The sequence below is a fragment of the Apodemus sylvaticus genome, chromosome 1 (genome assembly GCF_947179515.1).
Source record: "Apodemus sylvaticus chromosome 1, mApoSyl1.1, whole genome shotgun sequence".
NCBI lineage: Eukaryota > Metazoa > Chordata > Mammalia > Rodentia > Muridae > Apodemus > Apodemus sylvaticus.
Genome location: NC_067472.1, coordinates 61,829,991 through 61,856,939, shown reverse-complemented (window position 1 = coordinate 61,856,939; position 26,949 = coordinate 61,829,991). Strand labels below are relative to the sequence as shown.

The 26,949-nt window shown below is 51.7% G+C and overlaps 1 protein-coding gene across 2 annotated transcripts in view; it reads left to right on the top strand.

Annotated features, from left to right (window-relative positions):
• The window catches only part of Kcnq1 (potassium voltage-gated channel subfamily Q member 1), a 319,138-nt gene that overhangs the window by 25,753 nt on the left and 266,436 nt on the right, over positions 1–26,949 (top strand). For both annotated transcript variants that reach the window (XM_052194811.1, XM_052194819.1), the window contains exon 2: positions 12,971–13,061. In XM_052194811.1, coding sequence (XP_052050771.1) covers positions 12,971–13,061 — 91 coding nt within the window. The remainder of the gene's footprint in view (positions 1–12,970; positions 13,062–26,949) is intronic.

The window sequence follows — 26,949 nt, the reverse complement described above, 5'->3', positions numbered from 1 at the left end:
CCCTGGCCTATCATTCATTGAGACCTGCCTTCCCTGACCCACTAGTCACTGCAACCTCACCTTGTGTTTTTCCCACTGTGTTATTTGTTAGTGTGCCCTGTATTGTCTGTTGTTGCATCTGTAGAGCCTGCATGGGTGCACACACAGTTGGTACTTTCTGGGTGGAGCCATTTAGGATGGCAGCTGCCGTGCACCGAAGGCTTAAGTTTCTTATAGGCCCTTGAAAAGGGGTGGCGTCAGGTCTGGCAGGTAGCTTTAGGCCAATGCCTTTCTTTCTAAAGCCACAGCATTACCAGAAGGCACCGTGGAGTAAACCCATGATACCAATTGACACCTTTCTCCAAAACCTTCCCAGAGCTAGAGTAGCCTGGCCAGGTGCAGGCATCTCCCCCCAACCCAAGGCCCCCTTGGACCGCCTCTGTCAAGGGCACTGTCTAGCTAGGGCCAAGGCACTCCACAGAAGTCTGAGTGCTGGGTGAGTATCATTTAGTCTACTGGCTATGGGGCCCTGTGGCCAGAGCCCCCATGTAGGATGAGAACACTCAGCCTGAAGGAGCTCTGCCCAAGGTAATTATTACTAAGTCACTGTCCCACTCTTGCCAGGCCTGCTAGTCATTCCTCACTTTGAAGGCTTGGTGGCTAGGGGTGGGTGGCCCTGTGGAGGGCCAGGCTCGCAAGCCTTTGGAAGCCTCAGGGTCAGGGAGAAGGCATTGATGTGTAGCAGCAAGGCCTCAGTCTCAGCTCAACGCGAGGAAAGCGCTCTTGAAGGATACTTGGGTTTCCCAGGGGAGGGCACAGGTCAGAGCAGAGTGTGGTAGCCGAGGAAGAGTCTCAGGAAGTGAAGTGTGTCCTGGCCAGGCAGAGGCAGAGGAAGTGGGGTGGCTTCCTGAAAGGAGCCTCCAGAGACCGCTCTGGGTCTTGCCCCAGTGTATGATGGAAAGCCCAGGGTTTGGTGTCTGCCATGTGCCGTCTGGGCCAGGGTCCTTCCAGGGCCCTGACACTCAGAGCTATCAGCCCCTCTATACGTAGTCATGTGAGCTCCAGGGCCTTTGAAGTTTATGGTTCTGCCCCAAGACAGTGACCCCAAGTATTGTGTATATCTAGAGCCTGCTGGGGCCACAAAAGGCCTTAGGCTGCTCTTGGAATTCCTCCAGTCCCTGGGGGTTTGTGTCTGAGGGTGTCATTTGACCTTTAGCAGGTGGCCTAGGCATGTCCATTGCTGATCCCATTCCTCATCTTTAGGGCTCTGCCCGGTCCCCTCCCTCTGCTTTAGTGCCCACCATACCAGCTGCCATGCTCAACCTTTGAGCATGAGCTGAGATTAAGGGTGGGAACGACCTTCATTCCTCAGTCCATTGAGCTCTTGCTCCTCCAGAAGCAACACTGCCAGGGTCCTAGTGCAGGAGCTGTGGTTGGGGAGAGCAGAAAGGCTAGGATGAGGCAGCAGTGAGGGGGTGGGGGCCGGCAGAGGACAGTGGCTGATAGCTAGGGAGCCCAGCAGTCCCTAGTGACTGATAGATCCCACCCGGCCTGGCCTGTGAGTAGAGGGGCAGACAGGTCGGTGGGGCTGTGGATGTGGCCTGTGTGGCTCCCTAAGGTATCAGTGGCTGTGCAGAGTGTGGCTTGGGGTTGGACTCGGAGGATAGTGGCAAATGGGTCAAGTTTCTGCGATGGGTGGCCAGGGACTCTGTGTGTCTGGTACATCTCCTTTGACATGTGTGATCCTCCACATCCTGCCCCTCCCATTTCTGTCCCCTGCCCTTGCCCCTCACATCTCTCTCTCCCATTCCTGTAGCCCAAATGCATGTCCCTCATCCTGACCCTGCTCACTGTACTCTGTTGTACTCTTCTAGGGAAACCCTGTCCCTGTGGACAGGGACACTGTCCCACACAATTCCAAGACCCTCTGTCTTGTGTCTAGAGCTCGAGACTTGCCTGTGACCAGGAAGAACAGTCCCATTGATGGGGTGCTGCCTGAGGCTGTGTTGTTGGTGAGGCTGTGCTGAAGTGAATGTGACCACCTTGTTTTGTCATCAGAGGCTTTCCTTGGTTCAAGTCACTTGAGCAACCTCAGTAGAACTCCGGGGGATGGGGGTAGCTGGCACTGAGGTCGGATCTCGGGAGGCTGAGGTTCCTGGCTCAGGAAGAGACTGGGGCTGCCCAGGGGCCTCCAGGCTGACTGGCTCTTAGTGAGAGGGAGGGGCCGTCAAGAGAGAGCCACAGAGCTGAGTGGGTTTTGGGCCATCAGGTCTCCTGAGCCATGAGCCATGGCTGCAGGGTCTTCGTCCCAGTTTGTGACTCCAGGTCACCTCTGACCAGGGCACCAAGATCACTCACACAACATCAAGGTCAGGGTCTGTCAAGTGGAAGTGACAGGTGACATGTAGGTCTCCCAGTGAATGTCAGGGGAAGTAAGCCACCTGTGCCCAGCACATGCACTTGGTCCTCACAGAGGCCCTTACCAGGAGGGGCAGACGCTGCTGAGATGTGACTGTGGTCATTTCATACTCTGGACTGGCAATTCTCCCCAAGCCTGAGGCTCTTTCTTGTCAGGAAGCCAGCCTCCCCATCTCCAACAGTGCAGCTCTACCCCAGTGACCCAGGCTGAGGTTTTGAGTCAAGAATGAGATGCCATGCCTTGGTTGTCATGACAGCATTTAGGGTAAATCCCTCCATACTCAGGGTTCAGTTTCTCTAGGTAGGGTAAAGACTAGATCCTGGGCTCCACATAGTCACACTAAGTATACTGTCTACTGTCCAAGGGCGTCTGTGGGGCCACTACCACTACTGAGTTGTACCCCCAACCCAAGGGGACATCTTTACAAGAAGTAGCTTTGGGGAGCTGGATAGTCTGTAACTCAATTGCTCCCTGGGTGATTTGGGTCTTTGTGGCTGTCTCTGCAGGCTGCCGCTATTTGGTGTCATTATTTGCTATCACTGGTGCCCTCTGCTGTCAGCATGTCTGCATGTCACTTTAACTCCTGCAGAGGCAAAATTCCTTCTGGAGCTTAAGGATTCAGGCAGGAAGGAGAGAGAGCGGTCAGGGCACAGGTCAGGAGATCCACTCACCCACCCTGTCCTAAAGGAGCCCAGTGAACCACACCAGCTCATGTCCTTTGCATCGGTCTCCACGTCTAGGAAGCCCTCTGCCACCACCATGCCTTACAAGAGAGTGTGGGAGATGGAGACTGACCCTGCCTAGCTGGAAGCATCGCCTGTTCCAGCCCCGTGATCCACCCGTGTGGAGGGGATATTAGGAGTCACCCCACATCATCTCAGTCACTATACATCTGATCAGAGCATGGCTGTGCCCAAGCCCTATGGAGACAGCTGTGGCTGCCTAATCCTGGAACAGGTGGTAGCTTACCCCTGGTCACTTTGTCAGTTCTCTGTCCTTGGGTCACCCGCATAGGCAAGAATCTGCTCCTGCTTGTCACAGCCACACTGTTGGAGTCACCTTTTTGAAGGTTTGTACCAGAGAAGACAGTGGAACCTGAGCGGGTTTCTGCAAGGGATGCTGGCCACATGCCCTTGGTGACATCTTGTGGAAACTCTGTGGTGTCAGAGCCCAAGGTGTTGATACCATTATTAGAATACCAATGGTATGGCTGGGATTGGGCACTGTGGAACAAGGGGGTTGATCTGATGACAGTCCCCCCCTTTACTGAACACAGAGAGATGCTGAACAGCCTGGATCTGTCCCTACTCCCCCATGGGGGGAAACTGAGGCTCAAAGTTTGTGTAATGGCTTGGTTGACAGAGATTCCTTATAACCTCTGGAATGGGGCCCAGAAGACAGCAAGAAAGACTTGAGCTTGATGTAATGAGGGAATTTCCCAATAGGACTGAACTGTGAGAATGTAGACATATACAGGTATCTGGCTGGCTACAGGGGTGTGTCAGCCTTGTGAGCTGCCTAAGTAGGTAATACCCACTTTCTGAGCCAGATGAGGCTGCTGGGCCAAAGCTATCCTGGGTAGAGACATCTCCAAGATACAGAGGCCATGTCCCAAGCAGGGAGCATGTGGCCCCCACCTCACGCTGGAGAACCATAGAGGCCTTCAGCTGACAGGTCCCAAGCATGTGCCATGCAAGCCTGCCCCCACCACACATTCTAAATATAGTCACTAAGGCATCTTATCATGGAGCCTGGGGGAGCAAGGCTGGGTGTGGCTGACGGCCAAGGGACACAACACTCTAGTGTACTGACTGGCCCTGGCCTCCTCAGGTCCCTAGAAGAATGGCATGCCTCTGTACTCACAGGCTGTTGGTTGTCTCTGGAGCACTCAGCCACCCAGCAGTGACAGCTCTGGGCCCTGGGGTCTGGGCGAGATCACTGCCTTCCACCAGGCCTACTAGCTACCTTTCTTCCAGAGCCTTTTCTTGAAGAGCCAGGTGTTTGGGAGGTGCCTGGCTCCCCTTCTGGGATATGGCTTTCCTAGGAGCTTTGAGATGTTTGGGAAGAGACCTGTGCTGTGTGCCCTGATCTCACTAACTGCTGAAGACTGTCAACTTTGGGAAGGGCATAAACCCTCTCTGATCTTCTCTTTTCAATCCTGCGAATAAAAGACAGGCCACCTTTACATACTCCTAAGTTGACAGGAAGACATGGGTTCCTAGCTGGTTCATTTCCATCTTCCCATGCTTGAGGCTTCTGGTTCATATTCTGTGGGGGTCACTGTGGCCTCCTGAGAGGACTCAGGTCTATTTGCTAACTGAATTCTTGAGTCTGGCCCTATGTGGTGCCATCCAGCTTGGGTAGCCCCAGGAGCTCTTACCTGTCTGAAAACTCCTAGTTCCGGGGCAGGGGCCATCTGCTCCAGTCCAGGTGTCGCAGTTTCTGTTCCCTGTAGGAATCATGTGTGTCTGGTCCTGCAGCAGATCCTGTAAGACTACAGATCTTCAGACACACACTCTCACCCAGATTTGCTCTGTGATAGAGGTCAACACATTATCCATCACAGGCTCCCCAAGCTGCAGATACAATCACTAGCTCAGAAGTACTGCTGTGTTCCCAGCTCTTTCCTCTGACATTGGCTAATGTTCCTACCTCCCTGCTCTGAGCACATTATCTGAGCATACCTTCTCCCGAAATCCTCGTCCTATCCCTCTAGTGTTCCAAAAGGGTGTGTGTGTGTGTGTGTGTGTGTGTGTGCGTGTGCATGTGCATGCGTGCGTGCGTGTGTGTGTGTGTGTGCACACGCACGTGCACCAGAGGTCAAACAAAAAAGTCAACCCTCTTCAAGGGTTGTCAGTCTTAGTTTTTGAGTCAGGGTCTCTTTGTTGGCCTAAGACTTGCTAATTAGGCCAAACCAGCTGGCTACCTACTGAGTCCCAGGAATCTGCCTGCCTCTGCTGCCTCTGCCTCTCCAGTGCTGGGATTATAAACACATGTCACCATGCTTCATTTTTCTGAGGGTCAGACTCAGGTCACCCTGCTATGGACCAAGTACCTTGCTGCTCTCCCCAGCCTCCAAAAAAGGTTTCAAATGATAGTGGAGATGGTTTAAACCCCTTGCCAAGGATGGTCTTTTCCTATCCAAATGCTAACCTAGGAGAGGAGTACCAAGATTCTCCCTGAGAGGGTATAACAGTGACACCATTGCCTATTCTTGGGGATTCTGCTGAAGTAAATTTAGGATTCTGAGAGCTGGGGTAAGTTATGAGCCAAGCTGTGGACATGTGCTATTAAGATGGGACCTAGGCGTGGGGATGTTGCCTGGCCCGACAAGTGGCTGGGGCGGGTCCAAGCTTCTCTGGGTCCCACATGGTGGTATATTGGAGGGGTTGTCCAATGTGCTGCTCTGAGTGCTAAGGGACAAGGGTCCTGTGAAGGGACTCCAAAATGGAAAACACGTGTTCTGATTGTCAGTAGTCTAGCTGAATGGAGAGTGGCTATGGAGTTCCATTGACCCAGTGGCCTGGTGGCCTCTACCTCTGCAGCCTTCAGAAGGACCTAAACAATCAGGCTTGGTCATGTGTATGACATAGGATGAACCACCATCCTTAAACCTGTTACCCAGAGACAGCCACCAAGGACATTCATCTGTTCATGACCAGTGCTAATGGCTTGGCCAGCATCAGGTATGGGCTCTGTCCTGTGTCCCGCACTGACCCAATTCAGTGGCTGTGAAGAGCTTGCCTGAGCTGGAGAGGCAGAGCAGGTGGACAAATGGGTCCACGGAAGAGGACCTGAGACTTCCTCTCAGTTTACCAATGGCTCAGTCAGTCAGCAAATACTCCACACACACATGGTGGTGTTGGCCTGCTGCTTGGCTTTCAGATGTGTGCCAGCCAATGGGCCCCCTACTGGGATAAGAGCTTCTCTGCTAGAAACAGGTTTTCAAGCAAGCAATGGACTGGGGGATGCCAGACATAGATACCTGGGAAGGAGGGCCACTCATTTCTCAGGACTCTAAGATGACTGAGGATGCTGTCCTGGTGTGAGGGCACAAGGTGCACTGGGTGTCTACCCTGTAGCCCTGGAGGGGGTACATAGACATGGGGATTGGGGACTCTGCAAAGCCAGGTGGGTGTTATACTTTTCCAGGGTTTCTGGGCCAGATCCTGGGGAGAGTGTCAGTTGTTGCTGGGAGGAGAGGCAGGCCTCTTAGTGCTGGCCTAAGGTTAATCTCTTGATGGCGTTGCCTCTGCCACACCAGCACATTTAGGGGCTCCTGACACAATGGATTGGTAATCTTACTTCCTCACGGATGGTGATTCCTACCAGGACATTTTAATGAAATGAACTTGGCCAGAGCCATGCTTAAAAGGGTCTAGAGCCAATGTAGTCTCAGGGAGTAGGCAATGACTGGCCCAGGATGATCTCAGGCCTGGAAGCTCTAGCCATAGGCAAAGGCACCCGCCTGAGGCCAGACCCCTCAGGGAGGCAGGCAAGGACTGACCTTGTATAGGCCTAAGGTTTGTGGACTGCAGCGCAGCTAAGGTAGCACTTCCCACACACAACTTGCAGGCCTTGTGTGGCCCAACACAGCTATGAATGTGGTCCCCCACAAATCATAAACTTACTTAAAATTTTGTAAGATTTCTCTTTGCTTGTCAGTCCCACAGTTCTGTTGTAGACTTTGTAGATGACAATATGCTGCCATGGAGCCAAAAGGCTGGCACCCGTGAGCCTGTGACACTAGTACGTGTTTTGGCCCAACTGATTTGGAAGTTTAAGAATTCATGATCCTCTGAGAATCACTGTTGATGGGTGGCTTGACGTAGGCTATGTGATGATTGAAAAGGCCTCAAAGACGTCCTTGAAGCCTGTGGTGTGGCCTCAAGTAGAAAAAGCTCTTGCCACCGAGGATGTGAGAGGGAGGCCACCAACCTGGGTTATCTGTTATACCCCAACCCAAGGTCAACTGTCCTCTCAGAAGGTGCCCAATGGAATCTGAGTGAATGGGAGGTGGTCATTCAGATGGAGGAGGTAAGGTAGCCCAGAATAGCACATAGAACGAGGTGACTCTCCCATCCTGAGCACTGTAGCCTGTGTAGCTAGCCTGAGCTCACTACTCATGTGGCCCTGTGTGTGCCCTATACAATGATAGACAGGTGGCTATATCTTGTTGTCCCCAATCCAGGGGCTTCTTAATATGCATAAGTGGGCTGAGCCTGAGACCAACCATTATTCTCCTGTCTCCTTTCCTCTGGACTTCTTCCACCCAGGGCTTAGATAAGGGAAACTGAGCATTCTCTGGCACATCTTGGATTTTTAGCATGCACTGAGGTTATGTCCCTTCAAGAGGTAATCCGGCCTAGGCTCTACCTAGAGCAGCATATCAGAGAGGCTGTCAAGAGCAAGTGGCTGCCTTGAAGTCTTCCAACCCCTGCCAACTCTATTGGTAGCTGACAGTTGCTATTGGTACCATCCCATGTGCTGATCCTTCCTGGGATATCCCTAAACCTTCTGTCCCCTCTAGAAGTCCAGTATCCTGGGACACATCTATATCTAACCTGAAATCAGGCAGCTGGGAGTCCAGGTACACATGAGGGTGGGTGGTGGCAGTGAGTCTGTAGGGTTCCCCTCTAGGCTTCCCTTCCCAAGAAGCATAAGTGAGGGTTAGTGTGGAAGTAACTCCCTGGGGAACAATAGCAAAGTCTCCTACACACGGCTCAGAACTCACACATCAGGATTTAGTTTGTGGGTGTTGTGCATGCAAAGGCCTTGACCTTTCTTGACCTGCGGAGAGCTGCCCCCAAGGGGCCTTGGATGTTGATAGCTTCAGTTACAGCCCATGGCCAGTATACTTAGCTAGCTCAAGTTCTATTATCAAACCCATTTGCTTTCTTTTTTTAATTTGTATGTGCACATGTGCATGCATGCATGGGTGCACCCATAGAGGCCAAACAAGGGCATCACAGCCCCTGGAGCTGGAGCTAAAGGCAGTTGTGAGCCACCCAACATAGGTGTTAGGAACTGAACCTCTTAACATCTGGGAGAACAGCAAGTGCTTTTGGCCATGTCAGCCACCCCCCCAACCCCTCCTTTTCTTTCTTAAACTATATTTTAGTTGTGGTGAAACACAAGGGCTGACTGTGTCTGTGTGCTTATACCAGCAGTGTGATGCTCACTCACAGAATGTATAGCTGTCCTCATCATCTGCCTCCAGAACTTTCTATTGTTTTAGACTGAAACTGTTCCCAGCCCCTGGCACCTGAGTCTGCCTTCTGTCTCTGCAGATCTGGTAACTCTAGGGGCCTCTGATCCTGAAATATATGTCATCTTATCTCTGGCTTATCTTACCAAGTGTCCTCAAGTTCTACCCATGTATAGTGAGTGACCTTGTGTGTGTGGCACCTCCAGCCCCATCCTAACAATAGTTTTAGGGCACTTCACACTATCATCGTATATGCTTGAGATCTCTTGAGATGTTTCATTGCCATGTTTTGGTTGCTGGAAATTTGATGGTGGCTAGACTGACGGTTCCTCTCTCTGGAATAGGCCCTTTGCTATCTGCACGTGTAGAGCACTACCCTCCTCGATGGGATGATTAGGTGCTGGGACAGTATCACTATCAGGCCTGTGCCTGAGCCGGTCTGGCTGCCCAGGGGTCTTGGCCTAGCCCTGGCTTTTTATAGACCAGTTACTGGTCAAGGGCCAGTGTGGAGGAGATCTCCAAATCATAGCCCCAGTTTGCCATAGCTGGCCTGTCCATGCTTCTGACACTGTTCCTTGTGCTCCCATGCCTTCTGCTGGGTGGCTGGCTGCTGGATGCCGTGTTCTTCTGGGTTCCCAGGGCACCTGGGCACAGAGATATTGAAGTGATGTCCGATAAGGCATTTGGACGTCCCTCAGGGCTGGGCTGCGGTCATGGCCGATGAGTTTGATTTGGAGAGAGGGGAACAAGTAGGGTATTGTTCCTGAGAACCTTCTGCTTCATATCCTGCACAGTGAACCCTCTTAGGAACATGCTAGTCTGTGTCCAGGGACACAGGCAGGCATTTATTTCCCTAGGCCTCAGTTTCCTCTGCTGCTGCTGGGGGTGTGGAGAGCACCTTATGACAGCCTGACCCCGTGGCTCTGGATTATGGAAGTAGGGTGGAGGGATGGTAACTGTCCTATAGAGGCAGGAGTGGGTAGTGTGGGCATCTAGCCCATAAGCTCCCCAAAGGCAGGGACCCTTGGTGCGGCCTCTCTGAGGCTCTCAGCCCCACCCAGGGCAGGAACAGATAAAGTAGCAAATAAGATAATGCTCATTTTATCAGGAGTAGATAAAAAATAAACTATGCTATATAACCCTTTCTCGGGCAGCACAATGTGTTCAAATATTTGAAGAACTGTTTAGCTTTCGGAATACTCGAGGCTAAAAGGCAGCCAGCAGCTGGGGGCAGATTGCCACCATTGTCCCCAGTTTCAAGGTACCTGGGCAGGTTAGCATGGGCTGTCTTTGGTGGTTGCGTTGCCTAGCCCCTGCCAGCCTTGTGGAGTACTAGGTGGTTTTCTGTCTGCATTGGAGATATCTCTGCTCTGCACCTCTACCCTAGGGTTGGTCTATGTGTCCATGGCCTTCCCTACTACCATGTGGGAGAGTAGCTGGAGTGGAGGGGCCTTCCATACAGCCTTCTTGTTTTGATACCTTCCTTCCAGGCTCTTGGAATTTTCCACCCAAAGGCTGTAGCTGCTGTCGTGCTGGGGCCCTGATCCCCTTGCAGACACGGGCAGAGTGGGCAGAGTAGCCTATAACAGCCATTCCTCCCTGTGCTCTATTTGAAGGTCTTTGTTCCCTTGCTACACATAAGCTCTCTGGTCCTCCGGTGCCGAGGTATTATATTCCATCTTGGAGTGGAGACTCTGGAGGGCTTAAAAGACCAAGTTGTCACCGTACCAGTAAAGAATCGAAAGTTCATTAGGAACTATCATTGTTACCTCTGTGATTCAACCTGAGTGACCTCAGGAGCTCTAGGACCCTCAATGCCCCCCTCTGAAATAGGAGCTGGGTTCTAGCATGGTGACACTGTGACCTGTCAGATTCTTGTGGGTTTGGTGTCATTCTGTCAAACTGTGACCAGGTGACATGTGTGGTGATGCCAGGAGTTTGGGGGCTTCTCAAAGACCTTGGGGTAAAGTCACTCCCTCGCTTCTAGGTGCTGAGACACTGAGGGGTGTGCACTGTGCTGCAACCCACAGTTCCGTGAAGGGGTGGACCTAAGCTGTTGATGTGCCAATGGGAAATCTGAAATGGGGGCTGCTTGGCTATGTCACTGCTGAGGGGCAGCCAGAAAAGGCTGCATTTTTCATGCTAGTCCCTCTCTGGCTCCATGTGTAACCGATGGTCTGGGTGGGGCATCTACTCTCTGTTGCCTAGAGATGAGCCCAACCCTACTTCCCTGCCTGCTGGGAATCAAAACAACACACACCCCGGATTAGTGAGGCCCCACTTTGAAGAGTCAGTCTGAGGAGAGAGCAGAGCCTAGTCAGTGAGTAACAGAGTCTCAAAAGGCCACAACAGCCTCAGAAAGCAGTTGGGGATATATGGCTGAAGTCAGACCTCTCCAGCAGGTCTGGATGGGCAGCAGAGGCGCTCCCACCTAACCCAGTGTTTGCTGTGCCCACAAAAGAGCCATGGCTTCCTCAGGAGCTGATGTGGTTTGTTCAGCTTACAGGAGCTTCCATATGATCAGCGCCATGCAGGCACAGTCTAGGAGACAGATACGGGCGAACAATCTACGTGGTTACCACTGGTCAGGAGGAACACTACTGGGGGACCAAGGAGGACCTGCACGTCCTCTCATGCTGTTCTGGGAGAGTCCTCAAGTCCCTGTGGAGAGTGGGCATAAGGAAACAATCCTGTGTAGCAGCACTGGGTGCCAGGGTTAGAGGCTAGCTGCTGCCAGAGCCCTAGGCCTGTGAGGAACGCATGGTGGTAGAGAAGACCTCAGTCTGGGGGAGAGGCGAGGGCTGAAGCCCACCTGGAGGTTCTGCGGTGGCCAAACCAGATGCGTGCTCTATGTGAGAATCCTGGTGTGGGTGGTAGCCAGGGATGGGTGCCAAATGGAGACATTGCCTACCATGATGTGAGGTTACCATAGGTGTGGTGAGTGGGGTAGGAGTTTGGGATTAAATGGAGGTATATATGTGTTGGGGTACCAAGACCTCTGTATACCAGGCTTTATATTAGGTACCTGTTCTGAAGATGCTGACTGGCTGGACGTGACTGCAGGCACTAGAGTTTGGCAGATCTATTTGGCCCTAAGTGTTGTGATTCAGGTGTCATGGGGGCGGGGGGGCGGGATGATACTGGAGCCACCTCTGCATATGATATGGGACCACTCTGTAAGAACCTGAGTCTCTGCCTTTAGGCAGGGCAGTAGCATCTGATCCTCAGTATCAGTAAGAGGGAGACAGGGAGCCAGGACTTAGTCTACTGGGGTACCACACTGGGCATGATGTGGGGAGCTGGAGGTGGTAGAGTTGGTACTTGGCCTGGGGTGAGGAGGAGCATGAGGAGGAGGCTGGGATGTGTTTGGCATGGCAAACAGTGTCTGCCATGGGGGAGGCGAGATAAGCCGGCAGAGCAGGTAGGAGGGGCAATGGGGGAGTCAGCGGGGCCTTTGCCTGTCTTCTGGGCCTCTAGTGGTGGCTGCAGAGGCCAGGAATGGATGAAATCAGTCTTAAGAGATGTGGGAGACCTGATGTGCGTCTCCCAGGAAACTCTGTGCCTGAGTCGGGCTACTGGTACTGTGTGCTCTCTGGGAGGCTAATGCTGAGGCTGGGGCCCTGATGTCTTTGTGTATGCCTTCTCTGTCTGCCCCTCTGTGGCCCTGGGACAACGCATCAGCTCCCACTTCTATTCTGATCCCCAAGAACATGCCATGAGGGCATGTAGAGTTTCGGAAGCTCCCCAAAATATCTCCCTATCTAATACCCTGCCCCCCCTAAGTGGGAGCAACTTTGAAGGCCACCTTGGATGGTGACACCCAGGGATGGAGAGCTTAGTGGAAGGGAGACTTATCTTCCTAGTGCCCTTGGAATCAGAACAGGCAGCAACTGTGCCCTCAGTGTAAAAGCTGTGCCTTCTGGGTGTCCTCAGGGCACAGGTCCAGGTTGTGCTTGGCCTTCGTTTCTTGGGTCTCCCCATTGGCTGAGGGACCCTATCCCCCTGCACTCCTGGGGATGAAGGCTCTTGGATATACTGGAGGTTAGACCATTGAGCCTCCTAGGAGACCCTGACCCATTGTCCCCAAGGCCATGGCTACCAGGGTGTGTACCATTCCTATGTATTGGCTGGTTTTGAGATGGCATAGTGTGGCATTTCTCAGGTCAGTGTATATTGAGATACCAGTCTGGAGTCAGTCCTCACATGGTACATGGTTTCCATCCCATGCATCCCATGTTTGAGCACATTAGCTGAGGAATACCTGGGGTTGCCAGCACTAAAGATCTTGTATGTGGGATGTTGGGTGTGAGGGAGGTGGCCGGGAAGCTGGATCAGGCATTGACCATGTGTCCCCTGTCTCACAGCTTCCTCATTGTTCTGGTCTGCCTCATCTTCAGTGTCCTGTCCACTATTGAGCAGTATGCCGCTTTGGCCACCGGGACCCTCTTCTGGATGGTATGTAGGCACCCGGGGGCCATCAGTAAATGTCATCACTGAGGAGGTGGAGGAGGGCTGGGGTATCAGACAGGGCAATTTCCCTGCATCCATGCCTGCCAGGCCCCTGTGTTGAAGATGCAGGAAGAACAGAAAGGGTCCCTTTGTATGGGGAATTTCTGAACTAGGCCCAGAGAGAGGACAGGAGGACATGGGTACAGTGGTACTAAGGGTTGGGGGTAGTGACTAGGGCTGGGTGATTCTTGTGTATGCTAGCGCCCTGCTGGTGTCCATGCCCAGATTCTACCTTAGTCACTGGGGTGGGCCTTTCTATCAGCTCAGGGGACTTTTGTGTATCATCTCTGGCAGGATCATCATGGCAGTCCCAGTGGGCACCACACCTACCTTGGTACACAGCTTGGGTCCCCTCTCTGCAGGCCAGACCTGGGACATCTCACCCATGTGCCCTGTCCCAGCATAGAGCAACATGTGGAAAGTTTGAGGAATGGAATTTCCAAATACCAGGATCCCTCTACACTCTATGAGGAGCTTGGGGACTGTCCTGTGAAACCCATGTACTGGGAGAGGCTTAGAGACTGTCATTTAGGATTCCATACTCTGTGAAGGGCATGGGGACTGTCCTGTGTGACCTGAACTCTGTAAAGTGCCAACTACGTCTTCAGTGTACCCTGTCGTGTGTAAACCCATATGCTTTGAGGAGCTAAGATACTGATGATCTGGTAGATATGAATCCCTGAAACAGGGCCAGGGCTGGATATTGCAACTGAGGCAGACCCTGTTCTTCGTAGGCAATCAAGAGCCCGGAGCCAGTTGCCATGAGGGCAGACACCCTGTGTGTCACCATTCTCTGTTGGACCAGACATGGGGCCATGAGGCATTTAGAAGCAATGCTGATGGATCTATGATGCTTCTGGGAAAATGGGTGGAGGGCAGCATGACTGGGACTATGGGGACAAAATGGTGACAGGTGGTAAAGCCCAGAAAGGTGCAGCCTAGTATCTTTCTGCCTGGGCGCACTTGTGTGTTTTCTTCTTGTGAGGGGATGTTCCTGACCCTTACAGGGAGCAAGGACCACACTTAGCTGCCCTTCACCTTCTGCACAGTGGGTCTTAGGTGTTTCTCAGTTCTATCTATATACAGCCTCTGTGAGCTGGGCAGCTTGTCCTGCTAAGTCTCCAATCAGTGATGGCTGCTCAGCCACACCCATTTTTTATGTGTCAACTTTATTTTTCCTTTATGGCTTCTAGCTATTGAACCATAGGAAATATCCTTTTCCTGGGTTATAGAAGTCTCTGGTTCCGGCCTGAATGTGGTGCCTTCTTCCCCAAGTTTGGGTTTTTGTGTGTGATACTGCCAATGGCTTTAGGAGTCTCCAGGAAAGTGTGAGGCAGGCACTGCTCCATTCCATCCCTGCCTCTCATCCCAACCGCCTCCTCCCCCCTCCATAGGACACGTGTCTTCACTGTAGATCAAATCAAATGTGAGGCTTGCCTGGTAGTAACTAGTTCTCTACAGGCCACTGAAGGGTTCATCTGTCCTGGCTCCTGTACCCTGTAGTGGGTGCTGTAGCATATTTCAGGGGCCTCTGGTGAACTTGTTCTCCACTCCCAGCCCAACAGTCATGCATCCAACCCAGGGCACCAAGTGTTAACTATAATGGGGATACCTACATGGCTGTGGTGCCATCTAGCAGTGTGCTTGCCTCTGGGATTGGGGTGTCACTGTGGTTTAGGCACATGTGGTTTAGGCCCATGTGGTTTAGGTAGCTGATTCAGTCACAAGCTGTGATTGGAAGTTGTGGTCACAAGAGGGCGACTTCTCTTCTGAAGTTTTCTGGGATTTTTCAATGTGGGCCTTAGCCTATGATGTCTCCACACTTCACAGAGGTGTCAGTTCCTGTACCTATGGTCACTGGGCTTCAAGTCAGGGTCAGGGCCTCAAGTTTCTCTGGAAGCAGCATCCAGCTAGTATGCCTATTTCCTAGTTGGTTCCATGTGACTGCTACCAAATCTTAGCTGGCATCTCTCTGTGATGTGTTAGCTGTCCAGCCTCAGTTTTCTGGGTGCCACCCCTTAGTCCCAGAGTATAATCTTTCAATACCTGTCTGATGGAGCTCTTAGATATGGTTGGGGAATTTCAAAAACCCTTGTTTTCCCTTATAGAGCCAAGGTGGGTCAGAGAGCCCTGGGTTCCTTAATTTCATGTGTGATGATAGCCCCACAAGTTCCTGTCAGAATTGTTCCCTTGCCCACTACAGAAGTGGCTGCCACACAGATGAGGTCAAGTCTCTGGCTATGTTATGAGAGACATGGCTCCTGGTTACTGCTGAGGAGAATGGCCCAGGTTCTTTCCCAGAGAACTAGCTTTCTGTAGTCCTTGGTTTGGGACTTGGTCTGGATGGAGAGCCTGAGCCAAATGGTTCCCCTGCTGAGAAGAGCCTGTCTGTTAGAATATTCTCCTGGGAGGTCTCCCAAGAACAAATCTATGTATGCATTTATGTGAATGTATTCACATATGTATGCACCCATGCATTCAGATGGACACATTCCTTTATACAGCTGTGTCTTCAGGCAAGTGTGTGTTTTGTCTGAGCATGGCTGAGTGAGTGGACCTTTACATGTGTAATGTCCACGTTAGGCTTTGTGCTTGGTTTTGCATATCATTATGCACTTGTGGGTGTATACATTGTATTGTGTATCTTCATGTGTTCATGCCTAAGTGTATGTTCATCTGTCAGCACATGTTCACACCTACTCCATTTCTCATCTGGTAGCCCCAGACTTGGGGTGGTTACCCCAGTAACTTTTGGCTTAGGCTCCCTTTCTTGGTGGCCTCTGCTGCCTCCCTCAGGCCAGGCTCTTTCTGGGGCCCATTTGCCATCTTGTGGCTACTTTCGGAGTTGCGAACATATATCCATCAACCCGAAAGCAAAGGCTGGCGTGGGTGGGACCTTGTGTCTACTCCCCCTCCCTTTCCCTCACTGGGAGCGGGTCCCCACTCCCAAGGCAGCCCCTCCCCACTCTGTTCTGCTTCCCAGAAGTGGCTCTTTGTCCACCACTGTGAGGGCAGTGACCTCATTACCTCTTTTGTCCCCTTCTCATTCCCTGGACCCTCCCTGCCCCACAACAGCTCAGAAGAGATTTTATAGAACAAAAACCTGAGTGTCCCAGACGCTCCCTGGGTGGTTTGGCATAATTTCCAACTTCTCCCTCATGGTCCTGAGAGTGTCACACATTTAAGCACCCCCCCATCTCTAAACCTCCCCCCCTCCCCATCTCTCACTCCAACTGCCTCAGGACCTTTGCACAAACACTATGCCTAGCAGGGTTGCTTTTCTACTACTAGGACTGACCTCTGGTCATCTCTGCACACTCCCTTCTGGAACTCCCTCTGCTCTTTTCTGGGCAACCTGGATGTGATGATGGGGTTCTCGGAGTAGCCTCACATCTCTTTCACACTTTTCCACTGTGCCAAGGGGGATAACACCCCAGCTGCTCAGAGTATGTATGTGGAGTAGGATACACAGCCCTCTTCTTTTTAAATCTTGTTCCCAGGCATGCCCCATAAGCATACAATGAGACCCCCGAACCTCAGTTTCTCCATCTGTAAAGTATAGGAATGAGAGTTGGCTTCAGGCTTAAGCTCCCCATTTGGCTTTACCACATTATTTCTCTCTTTCTCTCTGTCTTTCTTTCTCTGTCTCTCTCTGTCTCTCTGTCTCTGTCTCTCTCTGTCTCTCTCTCTGTCTCTCTCTCATTTCCCCCCTCCTCCCCCCCTTTCTCCCCAGTGCCCACAGAATCCAGAAGATGGTGTGCCAGATCCTCTGGAGAAGGAGTCACAGACAATTGTGAACTGCCCAATCAAACTTATAACCTCTGCCAGAGGAGCAAGGGCTCTTCTTACCTGCTGAGCCATTGTCTGCTCCCCCCCCCCCAAACTTTGCCACGTTCTTAAGCTGTATCCTCATGTGCTAGCCTTTACAGGACATACCTTCCAAGATTTGAACTGGCTGTGTCTAGTGGCTTACTTCAGAGTCATGGCCACAGATTGTATTGGGGATAGTAGGTATGAGGAAGGTGTGTGCCTAGCCTGGACTTATGGGCCAGTAAAGACGTGTGCGTCTCAAAGGGCCTTGTATATAGGATGGTGATATCTTCCTAGAAGGTTAGGTGAGAAGGAGTTGTGTGCTGTTGCAGATGGTCTATTGACAGCTCATGGCCTCCGAAGGCTGGATGTGTCCTAGGCCCAGGCTGATATCAGGGTTATGGATTCCAGGTCTCTAGGGTGAGAATGGCCGTTGGAGCCTGAGGCTGCTGAGGGTCACAGTGTAGAATGCAGTGCTGTGGATGGGCGTTGGGTAAAAAGCTTTGGGGCTAAGGACCGGGTAGCCGCTGACGGGCTGTGGAGACACCAGGGGGCACTCTTGTTACGCGCATTCCAGCAGCCCTTGGGCCGGGCCCAGAGTGCTGAGCGCGGGAGCCCAAACCACAGCCCGCGGTGCCCCACGGGGGCCCCGGGCAAGGGAGCTCTGTGAGGAATTCTGGGAGCACATTGGGTAAATGGTGGGGAAGAAGTCACGCGAGGCAGTGTTCCCCAACCCCAGCGCCGATACTCCTGCCTCAGCGCCTGGCTTTCCTGGTGCCAGAGCCCTGTTATCTCAGCCAGGGCCAAGGAAGCCAGGCGGCCTCCGAGGGATTAAGCATTCTGCTGAGCCAGGCATATTCTGTGGGTCTGAAAAGCTGTTCTTGGAGAAAACTGGGCCCTGCCAGGCCAGGGTCTGTCTAGAAGAACTTTGATCAGGGGTGTTGTAGGTGTGCTTGGCCTTGAAACTTGTTTGTGGCCCCAAGGAGGACACCCCCCTCCACCCCAATCCGGCCTCTGAATCTAGAGCAAGCTGTATGTACAATCTGTAGACGTGGCGCACATGTGTGTGCACGCCGTGTACGTGCAAGCCTGCTGAATGTGCATGCACGCCGCCAAACCCACCCACCCCTCCTTGCAATAGGAGACCCTGGCCAGGCCCAGGTGCAGGGCTGTTTTTTGTCTCTCAAACCCCAGCTTGTTTTCAAATCCCACACAAAGACAGCTGCATTGAAAAAGTCCTAGCACAAACTCCAGCTCCAAGAGGCCCACGGCCCGCATACCAGGGAACTGTCCCGCCATGCCTGCGGTTAAAACCCATGAGCCGCGCGGCCGGAGGCCTGGGGGATGAGGTCATCTCTCCAGTTTCCTCCCTTACTGTGAGGCTCCCTGGCCCCGCAGGGGCGACCCACCTCCCTGCAGCTGGACCCTTCCTGGCCCGCCCTTGTTTTCTGTAACTCTCTTGGCAGGCCTCAGTTTCCCAGGGGCAAAATGAGATCCGGTGGGCTCTCTGAGCCCTTAAAAAACAGCCCTTGCTGAGTCCCACTTTCAAGTGGAACAGGGTCAGCTCCCCACGTCCCAGACCCTCGTTCACACTCCGCAGGGCCTTACATGTTCTTGCATTTATTTTCACACCCTTTCCTGCCAGTGGAGACTTTATTGGCGTTAAATTCAGCGCCTAGCTTCACGTCTTGGTGCTGTGTCTAGGTTTTGCTTTGGTTTAGTTTGTTTTCACGGTCTATCTGTCGTAGAGCTTGCTCTTAGCTCTCCATCTTCTGCTGCTTGGAGTTGCAGCGGGCGTCCTGTTTTTTGGCTGAGACACGCCTTGCCTCGGGTTGTACTTAGTGCACTGTTGGTGCTTGTACTGCATTTGGCCATGTGTCCCACTGCCTGGTCTGGTGTCCTGTCTGAGATCTCTTATGGTGGCATTAATACCACACCTGTCAGAGCCAGTATGCTCGCTCTGTCCCTGTACCTGAAGACTAGTTTGCAGCAGAGGGAGGAAGACTTCTGCAGATCGAGTCACTGCTGCTGCAGCACAAGGTCAGGAGACCAGCAGGCAGTTTGAGTTTTCCACCACCAAGCCCAAGGTCTGACTTCCTGTGGGGCCCCAGCTCCCTGAGTGGAGAGATCTCGTTCCCAGGGCTCTTTAGAGATGCCATCCAGCTAACCATGTACCCAGTAGTGTTACCAGCTTACTCCTGGGCTCCTGGGTCCTCTGAGGAGACATTATGTCCCTCTCAGGACCAGAACTTACTTACTATCCCTATATTCTCAGCACACAAGGTTCCTATTGTGTTCCCAGCTGACAGTCTTCCACTTTTAAAAAATATTCTCCACAAGATATGCACCTTTTTGATTGAGTTGTTTTCTCCTACATTCATCCAGGAAGAGAGCCTGTGAAGCTCCAACTGTGTTTCAGGCTGTGTGCTAATGGGACAAGGGCTTCAAGTTCACACCCAGAACTCACACCTCAGGGTCCTCCAGACACGAAGGCCACATGCCATCTGCGTGTAGCCCCTGAAGGGATGTTGGAGGTAATGGAACAGACATGGGCTCAGCTCTGTTGGTAACCCCCAGTGCGTCCAGAGACCCAGGAGGCTTGGGGTTCTCTCCAGGACTGCTGGTGCCTCTCTCCAGGGAGACAGCTACTCTGTGGTTTAGTCTAGATGGGAGGATGTCACCTCTAGTCTGGGGTGTGTGGGTGACATAGGTGAATGGATGGGGCTGGACTGCTTCTAAGGACCTCAAGGCCTCTGGACTGTGTAAAAAAGTTACACTGGTTGGGCTCCGAGCTTATGTCCTGCTAGGTTGCTAGAAATGCCTGCTATGTTAGAGTGCAACAAAGCCTCTTGCCTCCTAACTGCCCTTTCTATGGAGCTGGATTCTCCTTCCTAGAGTCTTTCACATGCTACTATGGTGCCCTGAACTGGAGCAGGAATGGTGGGCGGATCCCAATATCTTCTCTATTTCAGCTGCTAGAGAATGCAGGGGTTGGCTGGAGGGCTGAAACCCTGTCTGTCTGCTTGCTAGGGGCTAAGAAGGGCATGGTAGCACATAGTCAGCAGGCTTGTGGACTTCTCTGTGGTTGTTTGTTTGTTTGCTTGTTTGTTTTCCAAACCAGGATAGAGATGGTGAGACCCTTGAAACCTACAGCATATGTTTTATGGCCTTTGAGAAAGTTGTCTAATCCCCCATTCTGTTCAGAAGAACTTGCAGAATAGCAGTTGCTGGTATACTTTATTATTATTGTTGTTGGTGTTGTTGTTGCTTTGAGACAATGTCTTGTGTAGTTCAGACTGGCTCCAAAACTCAGAGATCTATCTGCCTCTGCCTCCCGAGTGCTGAGATTAGAGGCATGTGCCACCACACCTGGTAAGTGAATGGCCTTGAACTCCTGACCCTCTTGGTTTCTAATGATCCGTGGGCACTAAAATGGTACTTGTTAATGTGTCCTGACTGCATGGGTGTGCTGCACTGTCCTACACTGGTCTTTGTAGCTTAGGATGGCTTGTGGCTATTTTGGTTTCACGGTGTCTGTCTTCTGTATTTCCAGGTTGACACACAAGATACTTGTTCCTAGTTCATGCCACTTCAGTGGTTTACTCCATCTGTGCCACTTTCTCTCCCTAATTACATTATGTGGGGCTTTCCGAAGACACTGGGACTAAGTCCCTATCCCTTATCTTTAGAAAGCCAGTGTACACCCCTAGGAGAAGACTCTCTCCCTTGTTACTGTCATGGTTGGCTTTAATGGTCAACTCAACATAACCTAGGATCGCCTGGAAAGAGAGTCCCAGTGAGGGATGGTTGCATTGGGCTGATCCGTGGGTGTGTCTGTGGGGTGATTGTCTTAATTAAGTTAATTGATGTGGGAAGACCCAGCCCACTGTGGATGGCAGGGCCTCCTGGTCTGAATAGCAGTGGGGAAGCTCACTGAAGCTTAGCGCAAGGACAAACGCATGCGTTCAGCGCTCTTGCTCTCAACTCCAGCCGTGATGTGACCAGCTAGCTTTCTGAAGTTCCCACTTGGACTTCCCCACAACAATGGACTATAACTTGGAATTGTAAGCTAAAATACAGCTTTCCTCTTCCTCTCCTAGGTTGCTTTTATTTTTGAAAGTAGCATACATGGGGCACATCTGGGAGGAAATGGCAGGTCAGGCCTTCTCTACCACAGTGAACACAACTTAGGAGCCATGGATGCTAGGTCTTCGGGTTTATGGGGTTTAAACAGACCACTACCCTGCCCTGGAGGCGGCGGCTTCCTTTTACAAGGCCTGCACACCCTAAGAGCAGGAAGGCCAGCATCCTCAGCTGCCACCAGATTTCCTGAGCCTCCTAGGCCTCGGTGTAGAGGGTCTTGCAGGACATAGCTCTGGTGAAACCAGCACCGGGCTGTGTGCAGCAAACATCAAGAATTATCACGTGGCACATTTGTTCAGAACCAGATAAAATCCTGAGAAGCCTGGGGCAGAAGAAAAGGACCATAAGACATGGTGGGAACCTTCTAGAAGGACACAGCCCATTCCTTGCTGTGTGGCATGTGAGGATTCGTCAGAGGCTCCCAGGCAGGATGGTCAATGCAGGCAGGGCCTGTCTTTGGGTGGTGACTCTGTAGGTGCAAAGCCATGGCCCACCTGGGTTTGAAGGGCCTGCTTCCTGTTTCTCTACTTTTGGGGCTCTTCTCCACACCCTTTTCTGGTGAACTCTTGAGCCCAAAGGGAAAGAGAAGTGTGTACTTGGCAGCAGGTTCTCATGGCCCCTTGGATAACGAGAGAGAGAGAGAGAGAGAGAGAGAGAGAGAGAGAGAGAGAGAGAGAGAGACCCTGGTTTGAGGGCTCCCCATTGCCTCCCTGAGTGAATGGAGGGCCTGTCCCCCAGCAGAGTAGTTGCTGAATCTTAGTGACAAGGCCCAGGCTCTGTATAGGAACCTGAGAGAAGCCATGTTGCACTAGCTCTCACTGTTTCCTTGTAGGCACGTGGTCAGTTTCCACTCCTAGTACTGCATCTTGTCATGGGGACAGAATCAATGGGAGAGACCCCCCACATACACACACCAATTCTACAGTTCTGTTTTAGTCCCCAGATCTACCTTCCTGAGAGCTTACCATCCCTGTGCCACCCAGTTTTGAGATCTTCAGGGGGAGAATAGGACAGCACCAGGATACTGCTCTCTCTCTCTCCCTCTCCCTCTCCCTCCCTCCCCCCCCTCTCTCTCTCCCCACCCCATTTGTGCATGTATGCATGCCTGCCTCATATGTAGTGTGTACATAGTTTCCCGGCCCCCTCCCAGGGCCTCCAGGTATCTGGGTGGTCTTTTACTCCCCCCCTCTTTACCCCCAACTCCCCCTGCCCTTTTCTAACAATTGTGCTGACTCAGCTCCAGGTTGGTAAGTAGTGATAAATCAGCCTGGGTGGCCAAGTGTGGGGCTCCCGGTCGTTCTTTGGGGGTCCTGGCTTATGACAGGATTATGTGGGGCTCCCATGTCAGTACGAAAGGTCTTTCTGTGGCAGGAGCCTCCTCTCCTTCTAACAGAGGACAACCATTCAGGAGTCAAGGACTCTAAGGCAGGCAGGTTCTTATTCACACTCCAGGAACTAGGGGTGTGTGTGTGTGTGTGTGTGTGTGTATGTTGGGGTTGGAGTGGGGGTGCCCTCAGGCACTCTGTTTTCAGTGACCCCAGTCTAGCTGGGGCACAAGGAAGCCTCTACTGAGAGTAGTGGGTTCCCTTCTCTGCCTTCTCCACTATCCTTCCTTTAGGCCTAGGACAAAAGTTAGACCTGGGGTAGGAGCTGCCTGCTGGGGGTGGTTCTCCACTCGGGTTTAGTGGGATTAGAGTGTGCCGGCCAGGGACAGGTGTTTCCTTTATGCTCTGCCTGAGGCTGGACAGAGCCTCCTCAGTGAGTGCTGCATGCGGTGGGGGTCTCCAGTTCAGAGTAGCTGGGGGGTGGCCCGGTTTTGTTAGGCCCTTGTTTTTACATCTGACCCTGGCCAGCTGGAGCGCCTCGCTTTAAGTGCAGGCTAACAGCTGACATAATATAGTGGGGTGGGCTGAGTAGGCCGCGCTGGCACCCCCTCTGCACTGGGGCGTCCGGGGGCTGCTTGGGGGCTGTGATGAGGATGAGCCGCGGGGCCTCATGGCTGAGGGGCACAGCTCGGTGGAGTCCGCCAGCTGTCTGCCTGGACGAGCGGGGCTGCCTGAGTGTCCCCCAGGGCATCACACTCAGACGGGCTCCCATCACGTTCTTGGCCTCCCAGGGTCACTCAGAACGAAAACCAGAGGCCCGGGCTGTATGCTATTGAAGCATGTCATTGTGTGACTTTGCAGGTGGGAGGGAGGGAGGGGGCTGGGGGCAGCCTCTCGGGGTCGAGAGGCACACTTGAGCACCCAGGCCCCTTGGCCCCTAGCTTTTTTGAGCTGACCAGTGAAGGAAGGCTCCAGCGGCAGCCTCCAGTAGACTGTCTGTCTCCTGGTGACAAGGCTGCATGGCGACTGAGGTCTCTGGGTGGAGCAAGTGGAGTTTCTGAACTGGGGGCTGGGGGCCGAGGGGGGCTGGGGGCCGGGGGGCCGGGGCTGGGCTGTGGCAGCCTCTTCAATAGCTGTGGGAGGTGCTCTGACCCAGAGGCCATCTCAGTGTGTCTGGACTGCTGGGCTTGAGAAATGGAGTATGTCTTCAAGTACCTTCAGGGTCGTGGCAACCAGGGACGATGCTCTCCTCCCCCATGCTGGTGATGCCTGAGAAAGCATGCCCCGGCCTCCGGTGTCAAGGCTTTGTGCTCTCTCGGGTATTTATAACACAGACTTCCCTGGAGATGTGGCTCCGGGGGCCGAGTGCAGGTGGACCCAGCACTTGTGGGCTGCAAAGCAGGCTGGGAACTGTGAGTAGTTAACAATGGCTTCCACACTTGCTCAGGAGTGTTAAATAGCAGGTTGGAAGAAAAGGCAGCCTAGCGCAGCTGGGACGACAAGTTGTGATATGCACGGTCAGGGGTGGGGACGTATACATGCACACATACATGCACAGAGGTGTGAGAAGGCACACACGTGCCTGACCTGTGTGCACCTCTCTTATCTGCTTGTACTTTGGAGCCGTGCACATATGCAGCTCCAATCTGAGCCTGCTGGGAGTGGGACACCCCCCCCCCCGCCCCCCTGCCCTTGGGGCCCGTTCCATTTGCTCATTGAATTCAGGAACTATCAGCATGAGAAGCCTGCGTGAGAACTAACTGTCACCTGTGGATTAGGAGTTCTACTTCTGCAGAGTGAGAACTGGTCAGTGTCTGAGTACTGTGGGGCTCTCTGGAGGCCTGGGGGCTTCTTTCATGTTAAGTTTCTTTTCTTTCCCTTCCTTCCTTTCTCCTCATTTCATCTCCCCCCCCCCTCTTTCATTCCTTAACATGGTCCTATCCCCTAGCTCCCTCTGAGGCTGAAAATTATCTGGAGCTGATCCCCTGCCCCCCACCCCATTAGTGCTGGGGTTACAGTTCTACTCAGCCACATGCAGTTTGAATGCTGTTGGAGATTAAACCCAGGGCTTCCTACAAGCTAGGCAGACACACTATCCACTGAGCTACATTCTCGGTCGTTACTTTGCATTCTTTACCATGGCTGTGTCTCTTCCTGCTCACGGATGCAGCTTGATCCTACTCACTGCTTAGTATCGACAGCAGACAGTTCCTTGGACACAGCAGTTGCTCCCAAAGCCGAGAGATGAAACCAGGCCCGACCTTAGGTGTTTGCACATGCCTTCTTCCATACTGTGGCTTGCCTTCTCATTTATTTAACAATGTGATTTAAAAACAAAACAAAAAACAATGTTTGGGGCTGGAAGTGTGACCCAGCTCTAGAGAACTTGCCCAGTGTACACAAGGCCCCAGATTTCATCCCGAGCACCCCCTAAAAAAAGTTTAATTTTATGAGGTCTAATTTATATCTTCCATTGTTTTAATTAACATTTTAATTCATACTTAAGAATCATATATAAGTGTGGCATACATATTTTCTTTCTTTCTTTTTCTTTCTTTTCTTTTCTTTTTTTTTTTTCAAAACAGGGTTTCTCTGTATAGCTCTGGCTGTCCTGAAACTCACTCTGTAGACCAGACTGGCCTAGAACTCAGAAATCTGCCTGCCTCTGCCTCCCAGAGTGCTGGGATTACAGGCGTGCGCCACCACCACCTGGCTATACATATTTTCTTATTGTGGGTCTGTAGTTTTAGATTTGTGATGTGATGTGTGTTTGTGCATGTAGGTGTACATGTACACATGATAGGGTGCTCACTTTTAGATTTGTGATATGATATGTCTGGGGGGGGAGTGTGTAGTGTGTGCGTGTGTGTGTGCGTGTGTGTGTGTGTGTGTGCGTGCGTGTGTGTGTGTGTGTGTGTGTGTGTGTGTGTATACATGTACACATGATGGAGTGCTCACCCATTCTGGTGTTTGTGGAGCCAGAGGTAGATAGATGTTAGGACCCTCCCCCATTGTCCTCTATGTTCTGTCTCTCACTGCACATGGAGTTAATGGAGTTAAACAGTCCGGTCAGAGGGCTCCAAGACCCACCAGGCTGTTAGTTCTGGGGTCGCAGTTCACATGCAGCCATGCCTGGCTTTTTATATGGGCACTGGGGACCTGAACTTAGCTCCTCATGCTTGCATAGGCGATGGAGCCCCAGAGCTCTTCCCACATCCTTGTGCTGAACGTGGTTGGCAGTCTATACGTCTTCATGTGGAAGCTGAATTAGTCTAGTAGCATTTTCTGGAATGAATATTCTTTACTTCCTGAGTCTCCTGCCATCCCTTTTAAAGTCCAGTGTGCCATAAGAATGTGAGTCTGCCAGACTGTTGAGTCACCGACCTGCCATCCTGAGATGCCCAACGCTGTGCTTACTAGCATTAAGGCATGGCTGCAAAAACAGTCAATCGTGACGTTCACTTTTATGTTTTAAGTGTTTTGGCTAGTTCTGGGTCTTTTGCAATGTTCATATAACTTTTAGGAATAGCTTGCTCATTTTTATGAAGAAGCAGAGTGGAATTTTATTGGGGATACAAACCTGGAGGTCAGCTTGGGGAAAATTAGCATCTTAGTAATACATGGGCACATTTTGATCTTTAATTTCTTTATTTATTAAAAATTTAAATTTATTTCTTTAGTGTGTGATGTGTCCATGCACATGCGCACACACCATGTGTGTGGTGGTCACAGGATAATTTGTAGGAGGAGGCTTAGTAGAAGGTGCCTTTACCAACTGAGCCATCTCTCTGGCCCTCAATCTTAATTTCTGACACAGAGGCCTTACAGGTCTCAGTGTCCAGGTGTCTTGAATAACTATTTTCAAGGCGCCTGAGTTGTTCATATTTTTTCAAATTTATTTTATGTGTATGGGTGCTTTGCCTACAAGTATGCCTGTGTACCACAACATGCCTGGTACCTGAAGAGGTCAGCAAAGGGCATTAGGTCCTCTGGAACTGGAGTTACAGATGCTTGTGAACCACCATGGGGGTTGCTGGGTATTGAACCAGGGTCCTCTGGAAGAGCAGCCACAACCACTGAGCTGTCTCTTTAGTCACAACTTTTATATTTCTGATACACTTGCTGAGGCAAGTTGGTTTTTTCTCTTTTCTTGTATTTAGTGAACTTTATCCTGATGCCATCTGCACCCAACTACTCTCCATGAGAAGGTTGTAAGTAGAATTTAAATGGCATGGCATGGTTCTGTTAATTTTGATTCTTTTTTTTTTAAAAAAAGAATTATTTATTTATGTTATGGATATGAGTACAGAGTCCTGAATGTCACTGTCCACGTGCACTATGCAGGCACACAGCAGGCCCAGGCTTCACTCAGGGGGTCTAGAGAAGGCTTTCACTGATTCTGACAGGTTTACATTCTCAATCAGAACCAAATTTGGCTGTGTGGAGAAAAATAAGAGACAAGGTGGGACACACACGTACATAAATTTGTTGTGCAACTGACTGCATTCTTATATTCACTCAGACGAAAAGAAAATCCCTGAGTGACCAAAATGTTT